This window comes from Brassica rapa, chromosome A03, assembly GCF_000309985.2.
Source record: "Brassica rapa cultivar Chiifu-401-42 chromosome A03, CAAS_Brap_v3.01, whole genome shotgun sequence".
In the NCBI taxonomy this organism is placed as follows: Eukaryota; Viridiplantae; Streptophyta; class Magnoliopsida; order Brassicales; family Brassicaceae; genus Brassica; species Brassica rapa.
The window spans coordinates 9,177,082-9,196,222 of NC_024797.2; the positions used below are offsets into that span (position 1 = coordinate 9,177,082).

General features: G+C 36.9%; 3 protein-coding genes across 3 annotated transcripts; 1 reads left to right on the forward strand and 2 right to left on the reverse strand.

Moving 5' to 3' along the window:
• The first annotated feature begins 817 nt into the window (after nt 1–817).
• On the forward strand, nt 818–1,741 carry LOC103831215. The gene has a single exon (XM_009107100.2). It carries the CDS (start codon nt 818–820, stop codon nt 1,739–1,741), a length of 924 nt encoding a protein of 307 aa, XP_009105348.2.
• An 11,988-nt stretch (nt 1,742–13,729) lies between these two features.
• Nucleotides 13,730–15,429, reverse strand: LOC103857667 (RNA-binding protein CP29B, chloroplastic). The gene is made up of 5 exons (XM_009134887.3): nt 15,003–15,429; nt 14,670–14,771; nt 14,227–14,559; nt 14,042–14,146; nt 13,730–13,957 (listed from the first exon to the last, which is right to left on the reverse strand). The coding sequence occupies exons 1-4, from the start codon at nt 15,375–15,377 to the stop codon at nt 14,081–14,083; spliced, it is 876 nt and encodes a 291-aa protein (XP_009133135.1). The 5' UTR covers nt 15,378–15,429; the 3' UTR covers nt 13,730–13,957; nt 14,042–14,080.
• A 1,008-nt stretch (nt 15,430–16,437) lies between these two features.
• On the reverse strand, nt 16,438–19,113 carry LOC103857668 (pentatricopeptide repeat-containing protein At2g37230). The gene has a single exon (XM_009134888.3). It carries the CDS (start codon nt 18,873–18,875, stop codon nt 16,620–16,622), a length of 2,256 nt encoding a protein of 751 aa, XP_009133136.1. The 5' UTR covers nt 18,876–19,113; the 3' UTR covers nt 16,438–16,619.
• Between the last annotated feature and the right edge of the window lie 28 nt (nt 19,114–19,141).

Sequence of the window (19,141 nt, forward strand, 5' to 3'; positions counted from 1 at the left end):
CTTCTTCCAAGTTGGTGAGAATTAACCGACTTTACCCATCTATAAATAGTACTTCTCTCCCTTTTGTAAAAGTTAGATGAGCAATAATAATTATATCTTTCTCTTACTCTCTTATACTCTTCACACAAAACATAAAGCTACTCTCTCTCTCGTTGACTCACACCAAGAAGAAAATACATATATAATAAATCAGTCCTTCTTTTATCCCTACTTATTCAACACGTTATCAGCACGAGGCTCTGATCAACTGAAGTTTATTAATCTGAAAAGTTCTTAAACCAACCGAGGTAATGTTTAAATTTATGTATTTTAATATACTTATTTTATTTAAATTTTATTATTGCTTCGGAGTGAGAGGCTGGACCTTCTCCGTTCGGGATGATAGGCGCTGCCTTCCCCGACTGATCGTTATGGTAGGCTATGCCTTCACGATCAGAGAAACACGTGGTAGGCTTTGCCTCCGTGAATAAAAAGGTCAAAATAGTAGACCATGTCTCCTCGGACTTTGAAAAATGATCAATATGGTAGTCTATGACTCCTCGGATCATGTGGTAGGCTGAGCCTCCCGATTTTATTTATGCTATTTAAATTCTTGCAATTTAAATTTCTGCAATTTAAATTTCTGCAATTTAAGTTTATGCTTTTATTTTATGCCTTTAATTTCTGCATTTAAATTACGCATTTAAATTCTTGTAATTACTATAACTATATATATTATTCTATGAATACAGTTATCATGTCGAATTTGACAAAGCTCGAAATTAATGCCCTGGATATTATGGGAAATAATTATATGACCTGGGCAGTGGGTGCAAAAATGCACCTGAGAGGAAACGGGCTTTTGGAAACCATCGATAGTTCAAAAACGGTGTCGGATGAGAAAAAGGCTAAAGCCATGATATTTTTACGACACCACATCCATGATGGTTTAAAGGATGAATATATTACGAAAGAGGATCCTTGTGACCTCTGGAAATCTTTAAAAGAGAGGTTCGATCACCAGAAATATGTGATCTTACCGAAAGCTAAACACGAGTGGATCCATCTCCGGTTCCAGGATTACAAAAGTGTTAGTGAGTTTAATTCCGCGATGTTCGGAATTACTTCGAGGATGATGTTATGTGGAGAGAAAATAAGTGATTATGATATGATCGAGAAAACTCTCTCCACGTTCCATCCTGAAAATGTAATCCTGCAACAACAATACCGAGTGAGTGGATATACCCGTTACTCGGAGTTGATGCAAGTCCTCCTTGTAGCGGAGCAGAATAATCAACTCGTGACTTTAAACCATCAAGCTCGTCCCACTGGATCTGCTCCATTCCCTGAAGCGAATGTTGCATCATCCAGTTATGATAATAGGAGAGGACGAGGTCGTGGACGTGGTGGAAACCGTTATCATGGTCGTGGAAGAGGACGAGGAAGAAGATTCCGTCCCTATGATGAAAGAAATAATAAAGACTTCCACGAAAATGAAAGGAATGAAAAGGGCCAGGATGATAAAAGGCAAACGGGAACGGTTTGCTACAGATGCGGCATGAAAGGTCATTGGGTACGTACCTGTCGTACACCAAAACATTTAGCCGATCTGTATAGAGAATCCCAAAAGGGAAAAGAGAAAGGAAGAGGTGAAACTAACTTCATCTCTGATGAACCTGGGCCATCCTTTCATGGTTTAAACGATGATACTCATCTCGACGTATCAGACTTTCTGGTTGAACCAGAGAATATCGATGAGTAATATAAATAGATGTGATATAAGTAGACTGTATTATAGTATCTATATATTTTGTTGTAAGATATATGTTATGTTTGTTATGTTTAATGTTTAATAATATATGTTTTATGAATATTTTAAATTCAGAAAGAATGCCAAACTTTGAGACTATGGATGGAGATTTGTGTTTGGCAGATAGTGCGTCAACGCACACAATAATCAAAGATAAGAAATATTTCTCCAGTCTCAAAATAAGAAATTACGCTGGAAGCGTAAGTACAATATCTGGTAATGCAAAGATTATTATGGGCTCTGGAAGAGCGAAATTTTCAATGCCAGGGGGAACGATATTTGAAATAAGTTATGCATTGTATTCCCCCAAGTCTCATAGAAACTTGTTAAGTTTTAAGGATATCCGAAGAAATGGATATCATATTGAGACTATGAGTAAAGATGGCATTGAATTTCTTTGCATTAAGTCCGAGAAAAAACATATACTTGAAGAGTTAAGAATGTTATCCTCTGGACTATATTGTACAAAAATAACCATGACTGAGTCCTATGCCGTGGTAAACATGAAGTTTACTGATACATTTAAAATATGGCATGAAAGGCTAGGACATCCTGGTTCAGTCATGATGAGAAAGATAGTGCAAAATTCGAATGGCCATCCGTTGAAAAACGGAAAAATTTTGCAAACGGGCGAGTTTACATGTAATGCATGTTCTCAAGGAAAGCTTATAACTCGGCCATCACCAGCAAAAGTAGGTAATGAATCACCAGTGTTTTTGGAAAGAATACATGGTGATATATGTGGGCCGATCCACCCACCGTGCGGGCCATTTAAGTATTTCATGGTATTGATTGACGCATCTACTAGATGGTCAAGTGTGTCTCTTTTGACGACACGAAATACGGCTTTCGCAAAGTTCATTGCCCAGATAATAAAGCTGAGAACGCAGTTCTCAGAATATGCCATTAAGAAAGTAAGGCTTGATAATGCTGGTGAATTTACATCGCAAGCCTTTGATGATTATTGTATGTCAATGGGGATTGATGTGGAGCATCCAGTTCCCCATGTGCATACACAAAATGGCATGGCTGAGTCATTGATAAAACGGTTGCAGTTGATTGCAAGACCGTTAGTCTTGAGAACAAAGCTCCCAATTTCTGTATGGGGTCATGCTATATTGCATGCGGCTGCACTGGTTCGGCTAAGACCGAGTGCATATCATAAGTACTCCCCTTTACAATTGGCATCTGGGCAAGAGCCAGATGTATCCCATCTCCGTGTCTTTGGGTGTGCGGTCTATGTTCCGATAGCTCCGCCACAAAGAACAAAAATGGGCCCACAAAGGAGATTGGGAATTTATGTGGGTTATACGTCACCAAGTATAATAAGGTATCTGGAACCAGTAACTGGTGATATGTTTACGGCAAGATTTGCCGATTGCCATTTTAATGAGGATGAATTTCCAGCATTAGGGGGAGGACTTAGAGAAATTCCTAAAGAGCTTACTTGGTGTACACCGTCGTTGTTACACCTTGATCCTCCTACGAATCAAAGAGAGCTGGAAGTTCAGAAAATTGTGCATTTGCATAATTTGGCAAACCAGTTACCAGATGCGTTCACAGATACGAGAAGGGTGACGAAGTCATGTATACCCGCTGAAAATGTTCCATCAAGAGTTGATGTTCCTAAGGAACAAACTGGTGGAAATAAAATAAATGAACCTAAGGTTCAGTTAAAGAGGGGGAGGCCAGCGGGTTCTAAAGATAAAAATCCCCGAAAGAAAAAGAAATTGGATGAACAAAGTAAGGTTCTAGAAGAACCTGATACTGAAAAATGTCTGAATAAAGACATAGATAAAGATGATCCAGATGACGAGAAGGGAACAGAAAAGTATGAGATTTCCATCAACTACGCCCGAGATGAAAAGATATGGATCAGAAATAAGATAAAAGATATTGATGGAATGTTCTCCTTTTCTGTGTCCAAAGAGATCGATCATGAAAATGATGATCCCGATCCAAGGTCCATTTTAGAATGTCAAAAAAGACATGATTGGGAGGAGTGGAAGAAGGCCATTCAAATTGAATTACTCTCCCTGAATAAAAGAAATGTCTTTGGACCTATAGTCATAACGCCTGAGAATATAAATCCTGTTGGGTATAAGTGGGTATTCGTGAGAAAAGTAAATGAGAAAAATGAAGTAACACGATATAAAGCCCGATTAGTTGCCCAAGGTTTTTCTCAGAGACCGGGAATTGATTTTGAGGAAACGTATTCCCCGGTAATGGATGCAATTACGTTTAGATTTTTGATGAGCCTAACGGCGTCTAAAAATCTTGAAATGCATCTCATGGACGTTGTGACTGCATATTTGTATGGATCGTTGGATAACGATATATATATGAAACTCCCTGAGGGATTGAAAATGCCAAGAGCATTGAAAGAAAAATCCAGGGAGATTTGCTCGGTCAAGTTACAGCGATCACTTTACGGATTAAAGCAATCCGGACGCATGTGGTACAATCGCTTAAGTGAATATCTTTTGAGTAAAGGATATGTTAATAATGCGATATGTCCATGCGTTTTTATAAAGAAATCGTCATCTGGCTTTGTGATCATTGCTGTATACGTTGATGACCTGAACATAATTGGAACTCAAAAGGAGGTTGATGATGCTCGAACTCATATGAAAGAGGAGTTTGAAATGAAAGATCTCGGCAAGACAAAGTTTTGTCTTGGGCTCCAGATAGAGCATCTCCGAGAAGGAATATTTGTGCATCAATCAAACTATACGAAAAGGTTATTGAAACGCTTTCGTATGGACAAAGCGACTCCTTTGAGTACTCCAATGATTGGTAGAACTCTCAATGTTGAGAGTGATCCTTTTAGGCCCTGCGAAGATAGCGAGAAGATATTAGGTCCAGAAGTACCTTATATGAGTGCTATCGGTGGGCTGTTATATCTTGCAAACTGTACCAGACCAGATATAGCTTTTGCTACTAATCTACTGGCGAGATATAGTTCTGCTCCTACTCGCAGGCATTGGGACGGAATAAAACATTTATTCCGTTACCTTCAAGGTACAGTTGATTTAGGGTTAATGTATTTTAGAAAACCCGAGTTTGGTATAGTTGGTTTTGCAGATGCAGGATACTTATCAGATCCTCATAAGGCTCGATCGCAAACCGGCTATGTTTTTACAATTGGTGGAACCGCGATCTCTTGGCGGTCCCAGAAACAAACTCTGGTTGCGACATCTTCAAATTATGCAGAAACTATTGCGCTTCACGAAGCATGTCGAGAATGTGTGTGGCTTCGGTCAATGAGTCACCACATACAAGAATCAAGCGGAATAGTCAACGAGAAAGAGCCGACGAAAATATTTGAAGATAACTCGGCTTGTGTCGCTCAACTCAAAGAAGGCTACATCAAAAGCGACAGGACAAAGCACATCCCTCCGAGATTTTTCTCGTACATAAAGGAGCTCGAGAAAAATAAAGAAGTGGACATCGAATATGTACGATCATGCGACAATCCAGCTGACTTGTTCACCAAAGCTCTTCCGACTACAATATTCCGAAAACACGTCTATGGTATCGGAATGCGACATTTGCGTGACCTGTAACAAGGAAGCTAGGTCCACTACTTTTAGGGGGAGATTACGGCAGTGTACTCTTTTTCCCTTGTCATGGTTTTTGTCCCAATGGGTTTTTCCATGACCAGGTTTTTAACGAGACACTACGTAATACAAGTTTAGATAATCAAGGGGAGTGTTAAAAAGATAATTATAAAAAGAATGATTATCCAAAGGAAAACAGATGTCTTTCATCTGTAAAAACAGTCACCCATCACCTCTTGGTGATTTTGTCTTCTTCTTCCAAGTTGGTGAGAATTAACCGACTTTACCCATCTATAAATAGTACTTCTCTCCCTTTTGTAAAAGTTAGATGAGCAATAATAATTATATCTTTCTCTTACTCTCTTATACTCTTCACACAAAACATAAAGCTACTCTCTCTCTCGTTGACTCACACCAAGAAGAAAATACATATATAATAAATCAGTCCTTCTTTTATCCCTACTTATTCAACAATAGCTAGATAATTGGTAACATGAGTTAATTCTCAACAGATGTTAATTCTCAACAGATGTTTTTTTTTTCTTGGCAAAATTAAAAAAACAACATCCAATTATTTTGGAAGAAGAACAAGTAATATGTTATTAAGAAATCCATTGTGTAATGATCATTGATAAGAGAGTTAGAAGAACACATTTTTAGGATTAAATAGAAATTCCATGTTAGTACATCTACTACTTGTTATAGTTAATTTATTTTCTTAAGTGATACTCCTATAATTAATTAGAACGGAAATTTAATAATTATATTGAATTACATTTGTATATGACCTATTTGTAGCGAGCTTTCACGGGAAAATGTATAGTTTCGCCTATTAAAGTTTGACATAACTCAGTGTAATATTTAAAATCCAACATACATATGCTAAAATTAAGTTCTGACTTTAAATAGGATGCTCTTAAATTTGGACTTATCATAGATTAATTGACAATGGATTAATTCCTATAATTATATTAGTAAAGATATTTTCTTAAATTTCATGCGGGATCCCAACATGTAGTATTCAAAAATGAGTTAACACTTAATTAATTCATTGCGTTTTTTATTCAAGAAATGGATATTTTAAGGATACTCAATTACGAGAATAAACATAGAAACTTAATTAAATGTATTTGGTAAACACATTTTGATAGACAAATATGAAAAAAACAGTGACATGAGAGAATAAATTAAAACATAGAAAAACAATTGTTATAGTGTTTGTTGCCCACGTACATCTGTCTAAAACCAGCGTGAATTCACAAATTGCAACTTTAAATGAATGCTCGCAATCATTTCCTATTTCGTATCTCAACCTAACGCACTAACTCAAGATTATCCATGGAAATACATAACTTATCTCCACCAGTTTTGATAAGAGAGGTTGTAATTAGTGATACGTCATACAAGGGTTACAACTCTATATAAGCCCCGTTTGATAAGAGGTACCTTGACGTTAATATTCATGGAGTTGTATGCACACACGGCCAGTGGCGGACCGAGGATTAAATTTAACCTAGGTCAAACTATGTACATAAAAAGGAAAAACAACTAAAATGTGTCATCAAGAGGCTTTGAACCACGGTTTAGAGGGGTCAGATGCTGAACTTAACCAGGAGAGCTACTGTTTTTCCATTGTTTTTATGGACAAAATAATATTTATATAGATTTATGGGGTTGCAGGTGGCACCCCATTGATGTACATAGGTCCGCCACTGCACACGGCACGTGTGGAGTGTGGTAAATGTAGCAACAGTCTACCACATATGGAAGCAACGTAACAACGCTCTCCATAATCAAGTCTCACACACTGCAACTGAAGTGTTCAGGTTCATAGACCGCGATATCAAGACGATCATCACGTCAGATTCAAAGGTTCCTTTGAATCAATGCGGAGACCATCTAATACACCTAAGTTTTTAATGGCAAATGGAAGGATGAGAATAAAAGGAGAAGCGTCTGTTTTTTCGTGTGTGTATTCGTTTGTAAACCGTAGTAGTATAAATTTATAATCACCATTTAAATTTTCCAAATTAGCTCTGTAAATTTATAGACGCAACTGGTTTTCGGTAACATCACATGTATGTGCATCAATTTCACTAAAATCCAGTTTTTAGTTACGGCTAAAAATATGTACAAAGAAAAATTAAAAAATTGTATATATATATATATATATATTAACTTTCTTGTATGTTTAATTTTATAAAAAGCATACTAGATAAGTAAAATGCACGGCCCTGTAAAAAAATGCACGGCCTATAACAGAACGTACAATACTGAACACCATGGTACGTTTAGTGAAATAATGAAAGTTACTAACAGAACTTACAATAGTGAACATCATGATGATACTTATCATGCCATAAATAACAAATTACTATGTTATTCTTATGACGTCATTTGCTTTTATGCATATATAATAAAGCCCTCATGCGATATTTCTTACAGAAAACTCTGACCAATTAAAAAAATCTATTTAAACTGATTCAGTGATAAAGTTTCCTCGCTTTTTCGCTTTATCAAGAATTGGACAAATAATTCACTTTCTATATAAAAAGTAGGAAAAAATGGACAGCTTATATCTGGACAGTGTAGGATGGGTACAAACGTTATTTACTGATATTCATGCAAACAACACAGAAACAAATAACCAAAAATAAGTCCATGTAGATGTGTTATGGGTACACCAATATATATATACACACATTTATTTACAGATTTATATATAGAATGAAGAAGTTAATGAGATGATGGTGTCTGTGATATGGAGCTGTGCCATTGATGGTTGAAATAAGAAACACGAAGCGAATTATGGCGTTTATTACAAGTGTACCCCAATTCACCCTCCCTATGCAGACAACCTTTCTTCTTGTTTTCTTTTGCATACGAAACATTGCTCCATTTGACAAAAAAAAAACATTGCTCCAATTTTTTATTCCTCTATTCATTTTAGCCTTTTGTATATATTATGAAAATAGAGTTCTTAGCTTTTTCCCATCGGGTGCACAAAAAAAAAAAAGTTTTTCCCCGTCTCTTGTGTAATTAAAAGCATATCCAATGTACATCTCTATATATTTCTCTAAAATAAAGATCTCTATTATAGAGCTGAAAATACTTCAATGTATGCTTATATAATAGAGTTCTTTTATTTTATAGGAAAATTTAGAGAAAAAATTACTTTTTCCTCTACATTTAGAAGTGAAAATAACATATCTCTATATTTTTCTTTATAAATAAAGGAACTCTATTATTTTATATTTTTGCTAACCGAGTATTCTGGTCCCACCGTGGTGGTCCAGACTAGAGACCGAAGGAGCATGGACCCGAAGGTCACCAGGTGGCTCACCGTTAACGGTCTTCGGTCTCGGACGCTGCAGCCCATATATAAATTCCGCAGTGACCAAGGCTCGAATCCAGGGGTGGGTACTTCAGCTGAAGCTCTTTTACCACTAGGCCAAAGCAACTTAGTTAGGAACTCTATTATAAAGACATACATTGGAGTATTTTTACTTCTATAATGGAATTTCTCTATTTTGGGGGAAAATATAGAGATAGAAGTAGAGGATGGGTAGGAGATGATCTAAGATATACTATATAGCAGGCATTAATGGATAATCCATTTGTTATATTTTTTTTCCTTTTCAATTTTGTTGATGATGTTGGATTCTTTTATAAGTTTCCTCTTTTGAACATCCTTACTAATATAGGAACTTCGGAATCAAGTATACACGCCCATGCTACAATTTATATTAGAAAGAAAAATTGAAAAAATTATTTATGTGGCCGAAGATAACTTAGACGTGTTGATTATAATATAGGTGTATAATACACATAAATTGCAGTGAGCTGGTAGAAAATTCTATTTAAAACTGAACATATCCAAGTGTTAGTACGCAGATTGGTTGTAAATCATAGTTAAGAAAAATATAGCTCTCTTTAAGATTATCAAGTAAAAGTTTCATTCAAAGCCTATATATCATAACCCTATTGAATTGTTGGCTTCGAATGGCAGTAACCCCATTATTATTAACTGTAAGCAAACACTTACAATATTATTAATATCATTTTGCTTGTTAGTATATGTGTATAAGCGTGTGAGTATTTTTTTTTAAAACTTAATTGCAATCCCAAGATGTGAGTAGATGCTGCCCATTCCTTCTAGGTAGGGTTATAGAGATTATAAATAAAAAAGTTTGTTTGTAGATTAGTGTGTATTAGTATCTGCATGCGCATTTATCTCTGTCTCTCTCACTAGTTTCCCTCCGCACTCTTCTTGGGTTTTTCACTGTCGTCTTGTTTTTATTTTATGATAATAACCATGACGATGGTAGTGATATCACGTTTCCGTTAGATATGCTTGAATCTTTTTAATTATATGTTTGTACAGAAAGAAAAAGACAACCTGAAAAATGGATATAATTTGAAGAAATATTTTATATTTTGCACAAAAGGGTAATATTTGTCTTCAAACGATTTTACATGATGTCAAAGACTTACATAATAAGTTAACAATAACGAACATCTAACGGGTTCATTTTTGTTAATAAAGTATTAGTTGCCATATAAGTGTAGTTCATTTTGGATTCTAAGTATTCATAAGTAAAGAATTTTGAATTTTCTTAATAGTTCTCATCCTTGTGTAATTAGAAAATGTCAACATTCGCTTAAACTTTTGAATTTTTCAAATATAAAGAGTTTATAAAGAGTTTCAGTTCAAATTAGAAAGTTCTAAAAGCTGAAACTTTAACTAATTCGGCGACATTTAATTCTTTTCTTGGGGGTGAACATTGACCATTTTATAATTACTTTCAGTTAACGAAATTGATTCTTATTAAAAGTGTTCAATGCGATTTTGTAGAGTAACTTGGTTATAAAGCGAGTAAATTATTTTGCCGACAAATGTGAGGCAAGCAATTAGTATAATACAAACCGATCAAGTTCTATACATGTGAAGGAGATGCTCCACACTTTCTATCTGACAAATATGTATTCTTGTTAGAATATTCTTCATTCCTACAAAAACAAATGCTCAATTTAATCTAATTGAGTGTTAAGTATACTGAAAACAAATATAAGCACTATTATTACTTTTTGTTCTTTACCTAGTTATAATTAAAAGGCTGGTAAGCTTTTCCCTTTGTTTTTTTTCCTAAGAATCTTTCATTCAAATAAAACCAACAAGTTTTCAAAGTCATATCAGACATTCAAAGTCAAAAAGATAATGAAAAAAACAGAGCAAAAAATGCAGAAAAAACAAAGAGGGAATTGTTTGGCGTCTTCAAAAGGTAGATTTGCTTAGAATCTTAGATGAATTATGGACCCATAGTTCCGTTGATTGTCGAATGTCCGTCGAATTAATTTTTTTTTTTTTGAAAATTGTTTGATGGATAAAGAATGAATGTGATATACGTTCGTTTATCTGTTGAGTATAGTGTTTTGGTTCGTTAAAAGGTAAACGTTAACGGATCGTGTCTACACTCTACATGCATGTGCATTGGTGTATATTATTGTTATACGCTTTGATTAGTCGCTGAAACATACTAAGACGTTTTGAAAACTCGAAACCTCTACATATTTGCTTTTTTGTTTTTTGGTTTATCAACTTATTTTAATTTTTCTAAAGCCTAACCATCAGCAACTGAGCAAAGGTTGAAATGATTCCGACAATATTTTTTAGTTATGGCTTTTACCAAAAAGAGCATTTACCGCTTTGAACCGAAAATAAAACCCCAATCTTGTTTATTTATTTTTTTCTTACGGACCGACGCTAAATCCACAAATAAAGGAAATGAAAAAAAGAACATGTGTTTGAAAATGGTCAAAAGGGGCAGTCAAAGGTCAGAAAGGGACAAATCCGTTGTTTAGTTGTTGTCATGAAGTGTAGGACAGTTAAAACCGTTGCTAAAAAGTCAAATATCTATCGCATTTTCACTTATCACTAACTATAGTACTAAGTACTAACCAATTAGATTATTAGACTACCCCCACATCAATCAATCGCAGATGTTAGTTAGTTGCTATTTAGGTTTATTACCCCAATCTAATAAACCATGCATTTACTGAAACTTTTTTTGGTCAACTATTGAAAGTTGAAACTTACCCCACATGTTCTCATTGACAGCATGTTACCACACCATACGTACCATGCATCTTCTCCCTCAACATTGAAAACCATCTTACATACATTTTTACAATGTTACTTAAACAAGAAAGTCAAAATTTTCAAGGTTACCATTTTTTTTTTTGAAAAATAAGGTTAGCATATTTTGGAGTTGATTTGTTTATTAATGTAGCTCCGTTACCTAAAGCGAAGACATTTATATGGATTGTCCTGTATATATAGTCAAAATTGCATTCATGTTATTAATCAGTATAGTAATTTAAAAGAGCATACAATATGTTACATACAGTTAATTTTGACATTGTGTTCGTCTATTGTTTCAACTGAATGTGCTATACATGTCAGAAATTTAATGAAAACAAAAGGAAATAATATTCAGTAATATTAAAACAGAGGGGGATAATTCAAGAACGAACGTCATTTCCCTATAAACAATATAAAAGTGACTATTTCTTATTTATTTTTGAGAAAATTCATGCAATCAGTTACAAAAAAAAAAAAATCATGCAGACAAACTTCTTCGTGATAAAAGGTTGCAATTTTTTTTGTTCATGTTTGCCGTTTGCGTTTGTGTTTCCACTAGTTCTCAACCAACAAGTAATCGGTATGAACTGTGAAGGGAATTTGGGTTTTCAACTGGTCAAAACAATAGCGATCTACGTATATTTTACGAGAGACAGAAAGAAATATCGTATATATATTTTTTCCTAACCAGGAAAATATTTTTATGTCAAATCCTCTTTCTGAAATAGTGATTAAGCTTTATATTTCCTTTTAGACATGAAATCGAATTGATAAGACATGTCGAAAAGTACTGCATCGACATTAGTCTGTTTGATACATATAAGGTTGAAATATGGTCCTTAAGGGGTTAATGGGTGTTGTAGGATTTTAGCGAAGGAAACATGTTCATGTCCAATGTTTGAGGTTCATAAGTCAAAGTGGGTCTACTACTTGCGCTGACCAAACACAAAGCTATGGTCCCATAACTCATCTGTCTGCATGTTCCATCGTAATTACTTAAAAAAAAGAATCAAAATGCGTCATTTCATGATTTCTTTAAAGAAACAAATTTATATTTTTATCTCTACCATTATTCTCTCAATTCTCAACATCTTTTTTATTCCTTCAAATGGTATACAAGAGAGACGAGTACTAGAGCTGTGTCTACATGTTATGAACATCATCAAGATACGATATGATGAAATGATCGCTTCAAGCATGACGTCACGATATGCTGATTTGATTGTGAACAAGTGAGCATGAGCAGCTTCGCTTATTCGTTGATCACATTGCGGGTTCTAGCAATTCTTTTCTTGTATTGTCTTCTAATTGATGAAGAAGCAAGAATACGATATCTTCTCTAGCGTATAGCGATAGTTTCACCCGTATATATAGGCTGATATCGCAGAAAGAGGATGAAAAATAAAATGTTGTAGCGATTTTAACTACACCAATGTTTTTTTCCACAACATTTTCGTTAGGACTTTAAATTTCCATAACATTTTCAACTCCATTATATATAACAAACATGAAACATGCATGTTTGTTGTGAGAGATTGTACGTACGACGTAGTATGGAACAACATTAGAAGCCTTAAATATAATGATTTTAATCCTGGAAGACACTAAGGATATGTGGGTAAAATCATTACCAAGCGAACTACGTACGTGAATTAGCAGTGGAAGCAAGCGAGCCCTTCATCATCATAAACTACTTCCAAAGTGTATCTTTCACGTTTCAGCAAAACTAAATTATTACACGTATACATATAACAATCTTTAAACTCTATCCAGATAATATATATCATACTATCTAGTATCTAGGTGTCGTATATATAATAAGGGTATAATGAACTTACTAGAATATTACGAAATTGAATATAATTTGGTTAGTTTGGTTGTAAGATTTAGGTAACCAACACTTTAGTTGACCTATTGTATGATGAATCTCCATAGAGATTGATACAGGGTCTAAGGTTTCTAGCAGTTATCAAAAATTCTAGTCTATTCAAAGATGCATACATTCAACATTTGGGCTTTGTAAGAACCCATCTCAAAACAATTTGTACAAGCTGGGGCCTCAAGGTATTGAACAACTTTGAGTTTTACGTCTCTAGGCAAAGAATGATCTCTCTTTAACCAATTTTCGACCCAAATAGTTACTCCACAACATTTTATTTCTCCGGTTAGATTGCGTGAATTATTGTGTTTTTCAGTGGTCTTCAAACGTGTTCTCATCAAATTCATAAACGCAGAGGATAAAAAAAAAACATAGAGACTAGGATGTTAAATAGAGAAGCATTCATTATGAAGAGACCACAAAATAGAGAGAAGCCCAAATCAAACCAAAGCAAAGTAGTCAATGGCAGCTTTCAGACAGACGAGAACATGCTCTTTACTTATAAATCTTAATCATATGTTTCTAAAAGCTTAGTACGGTCCGAAACTGCCATCCTCTCACAAAACTCTATTTGCTTCGAAGCACGCCTGTTACATTACAATTTAATCCGATGAATCAGTCGTTAATGCAAAAAGGGCCATCCATCTATAAGCACAATGGTTAAGACATACCCTTCAGAAAATGCGTTTATGAGAATAGGAAAGTGGTGCTCAAAATTGGCGCCTTGGAGGCCTAGCCTCAGCTTCAGAGACTCTTATTTGTCTGCCGTCCAAATCCTACACACGCCACAGTAAATGTATATCAAAATATGTTCTGAATGATCGCATTGTAAGTGTTAGAAAAAGCAGATACTTACAGCGCCATTCAAGGTTCTGATGGCATTCTGGACCTCTTGAGCAGAGTTGTACGTCACAAACCCAAAACCCTTGGAACGGCCACTGTCCCTGTCGTAGATGACTCTAGCCTCGACAACCTTTCCTTGCTCACCGAACAAACTCTCCAGAGCCATGTCATCGACTCCCCATGAGAGATTGCCGACATAAACACGGTTTCCTGAACCAGCAGCAGCACCACCACCATATCCAGAACCAGAGCTTCCAAAGCTGCTTCTGGGACCTCTGGAGAAAGAGTCTTCCCTCTTCGGTGGAGGAGGACCAGCATTCACTCTCAAGGGTCTACCATCCAACTCCTGCAACCAGAAAAAGCTTAAACAATAAGAACCAACAACACAAAGTTTAAAGCTTTTCACTCATCCAACAAAACACTTCATAAGGTAGAGAGAGAGAGATATCTTCTTACATAGCCATTGAATTGCTGAGCAGCTGCCTCAACTTCAGAGACAGAAGACATAGTCACGAACCCGAAACCTCTGCTTCGTCCTGTCTCTTTGTCATAGATCACCTAACAAAAGACAAAGGAACTAATCTCAACTCAACAACAACAATAAAAAGAACATATCTTTTGTCTCCTGTCGGAATCCCATTGTAACATAACATTAACTACAGAGACAAATGAGCTAATCTCAACTTAACAACAACAAAAAGAACCAATCTCTTGTCTCTTGTCGGAATCCATTGTGACTGTAACATAAACCACTTCAAAAAGCATAAAGAATGATTCTTTCTTTCATACCTCAACCATCTCGACATTTCCGGCGCTCTCGAAGAGCTGAGCGAGCTGAGCACTGTCGACGTTAAAGGGGAGGTTACCGACGAAGAGTTTGAGGTCAGCAGAGAAGGATTGCTCCTGCTGCGGAGGCGGCGCAGCGTCATCGGAGAAAATGCTGTCTTCTTCTTCTTCTACGCTGAAGTCATCTGTAATCGCGACGTTGCGGAGGAAGTGAGACGCGGCGGAGGAAGCGAAGATGGAGAGGGAAATGGATTGGGAGTTGAGTTTGAAGGAGACGGAAGGAGGGAGGAGGGGAGTGGAGGCGGGTTTGGAGATGGAGAAAGGAAGGGATTTAGGGTTGAAGGTGGAGAGAGCGAGGGACGAAGCTGAAGCAGCCATGGAGGACGAGAAGAGAGAGAGAGATAGGGTTGAGAGTGGAGATAAGACGCAGAGTGTTTGTTATTTATGGGCGAAATGAGAAAAGAAAAAACTCTTTGCGCTTTTGCATAAAATGTCTCATCCTGATTTTTATTTACAAATATTACCTGTAACTTATTTTTTGCTAATATCTTAGGTTCTGTTTATTCGAATAATATTATACAGTATTAGTTTTTTTTTTTCTTTCTCAGAGGTCATAAACATAGGAAAACAATATTCTGGAATGCTATGTCTAAGGGTTTATTTAATCTAGAATTTTAATTGGTTTGTATTAAAATACAGATTTTTAAACTTATTTTAAATTTTACTAGGGTTAATTTGCTAAATAACTATATTAGAAAAATATTAGTTTTGTAATAAATGATAGAGAGATAGGAAGAGAAATGAGGAGAGAAAGAGGATCATATGGTTAGTTGGTGAAATATAGTTTTTTTTTGTTTATATACTTAAATTTCTCAATTTACTAATATGAAATGGATCTGAAGAGACTTTATTAGTTAAAAATATAAAACTTCAAATATCATAGTTTCACAAAAGTTTTCAGAGACATTTAACCAAGCTAATGTTAATTTCCTTATTCCCCTAAAATCATCTAAAAATCATTGTAAATTAAATAATTCCAAATATGTAATTCAATACACCCCTACTAGTGTATTTATAGAATATTTCAATTACATTTTAAATTTTTAGAAATATCTTTTAGTTGTTTTAGTATGCTTCCGTATTTTTTTATTATAAATTGAAAATCTTATAAATATAATTTCTGTGATAAAGTTGCTTTTTCTCACTTGAATTACTTGTGTTTGGTTATTGTTTAATTGGACGGTCTCTACTCTCTACTAAATGAAGTGAAGTGATGGGTGAGATGAGATATGAGCCGTCTAAGTTTTGGATGGACAGTGGAGATGGCATGTCTCGTGCCAAAGCAAAACAACCTATGTGACGATAAGATTTTTTCAACTAAAAGCCAATGGAAGTTGCAACTCTTGTTCCAGCATAGATCAAATTTGCGCCACAACAAAAAAAAAATATGAAATCCAATTCAAAACATCATTGAACCACTCACAAAACGAAACAGTCTATCAAAAAGCACTGAATCATACAAACGTATCCCTTCAAAACAAGTTTCTAAAAAAGGATTTATTTGAGAAACAATAAGAGATTAAAGTTTTTGAAAGCTAAAAAAAGAATCACTTCAAGTTTCTATAGAGAAACATTGTCTTCTTTCTTGCTTCCTTGTCCCTTCTTGATCATTCTAGAAAGAACATCTGCTTGCTTCGTGTTCCCTTCCTGGTTCAAGCTCTTGATCAACTCCTCGCAGCTCTTCCAGTCACTCCCACTTCCTTTCCCCACGATCTTACACAGAACAGAGTACGCATTCAAAGTCTTCCCAGCTCCCAAAAGCGCATCCAACACCTTGTCATAACTCGAAAACTCCAAGCTAAGATCCCTCTCCAACGCGAAATCCAACAGCTTCAACGCTGCAATAGTCTTCCCTTTCTCGCTCAAAACAGACAACAGCCTGTCCACATCAGCTGTATGTCCATTTTGATTCAGAAGATCGATACGCCCCAGCGCTTCTTCCACATGCCCTCTCATCAACAGAGCTTCCAAGATCTTCGCAACCAAATCCATATTCTCTTCCACGCCTACGTTTTTATCTATCATGATCATCATCACACGGCTTGCCGTCTGCACCCTACCGTCCTCGAACAAGCTCTCAATCACTGACCTGAAGAGGGATGAATCCGGGACATGCCCGTCTTCTATCATGCTGTCCAAAGCGGTTTTAGCGTCTCCAGGCTCTCCTTTGCTCATGTAGCTCTTGATGAGGAGCTCGTACGCGTTTGCCTCTCTAGGGACACCTCTCCTCGACATGATCTTCAGAATCTCGTAGCTTGCATCAGGGTTACCTTCTTTGGCGTGTCCGCTGATAAGATTGTTCAAGGCATCTTGGTCTTGAACACCTCTCTTCATCAGCTGCCTGAAAAGCACTTCTGCTTTAGACGTTTGGCCATTGTTGCACAAGTACTCGATGATCGGGTTATAAGCGCTTGGCTCCATCTCAAGAGTATCCTGATGCCTCAGTATGATCTCTTTCTCAACTAGAACGTCCAAAAGCTTGACAGCGCGGTTGTACGCGTTAGCCTTGCACTGATTCTCGATCAAGACCCCGTAGTGTCCCGCTTCCGCTGGAACATTCAGCGTAGCCATGGCTTTAAGCACCTCAGTGGCTGCAGCCATATCACCAGCCTTGCTCTGAGAAACCAACAGCTTGAGAAAAATGGAGTTATCGTTAGGAGCAATGTGTTTCGCCATCATACTCTTCAACACATTCCTAGCCTCAACCATCTTCCCTGCATCGCAGAGACCAGGCAGCAACGTGGAGTACGTCGTAGCGTTCGCCTCAATACCAACAGATCTCATCTCCTCAAAGATCCTCAACCCATCATCAACCCTCTCCACAGCAACATACCCTTTAATCATGGTAGTGTAACTCACAACGCTAGGCTCAATGTTCTTCCCTTTCATCTCCACAAACAACTTCTCAGCCTCATCCATCTTCTTAAACCGACAATACCCGTTAATCATAGTGTTGTACGTAACAACATCAGGAGAGGTCCCACGGCTAATCATATCATCATAAAACCTCAAAGCAGTCTCTAACCTCAAACACAAAAAGAACCCCCACAGCATTAGATTATAAGTATGCCTAGTCGGCTCCACACCTTCACTAACCATCTTGTTAAAATACCGTTTCGCCATCATATACCTCCCACGCCTAAGAATCACCTTAAACAAAGTATCATACGACTTAACCGTCCTCTCCACACCCAACTCCTTCATCTTCTGAAAGATCTTAACACTCTCTTGCACAATCCCCGCTTTGCCGTAACTCTCTATAAGAACCTTGAACATATCCTCATCCCAAGGCACACCCTTTTCAGGCATATCCAAGAGGATGCAACGAGCATGGTTCAGCTTCTGTCCCTGTCCCAACATCTCGATCATCTTCATGTGCGTGTCTCTGTCGTGTCGGATCAGGCCCGATCTCTCCGACCAACGGAAGAACTGGAGCGCGTGGTCGAGCTTCTTGGCGCCGTGCAAGACGTTGTAGACCAAAGAGTGGTCCCACTCGGGTACGAGATCTCGGATCGAGTTCTGTAACCGGGTGGTCCATTCTCGGTTATCCATCATTCTACATATCGTGTCCTCTAGCTTTTCGTGGTGGTTTTGACGCTTACCTCGTTGGAACCTCTCCCTGAGCGGCGGCGGCGGCGGCGGCCTCGTCTTCGTCTCGGGTGATTTGGGTTCTGGGTTTTCGGATTGGTTCTCGGTGATTTCGGTTGTGGAGGTGAGTAAGCGGGAGGATGAGAGGAGAGCTGAGTGTGACGATCTGGGAAGCGAGAGAAAAACCCTAGCTTTGTTCCATTGGTTAGATCTGGAGATGAACGCCATTACAAGGAGATGGGTTCTCGTAATCTGAAATGGGTTTTGTTTGTAGAGTCTTTGTGTTCCGAAAGTCTGAAACTTTCAATCTCACATGAACGGAGGAAGAGAGTGGTGTGTAGGGTTTAGGGAGGAGATGGAGTCATGGATCCAAGATCTCGTTTCGGGTCGGATACTGGTTGGAACTTTAAGCCGGCCCGTTTATTGTTACAATGGGCCTAAACGAAAAAGAAAAGAAAGCCCATTATCTAGATTTTAAAAAGGAAACGTAGTAG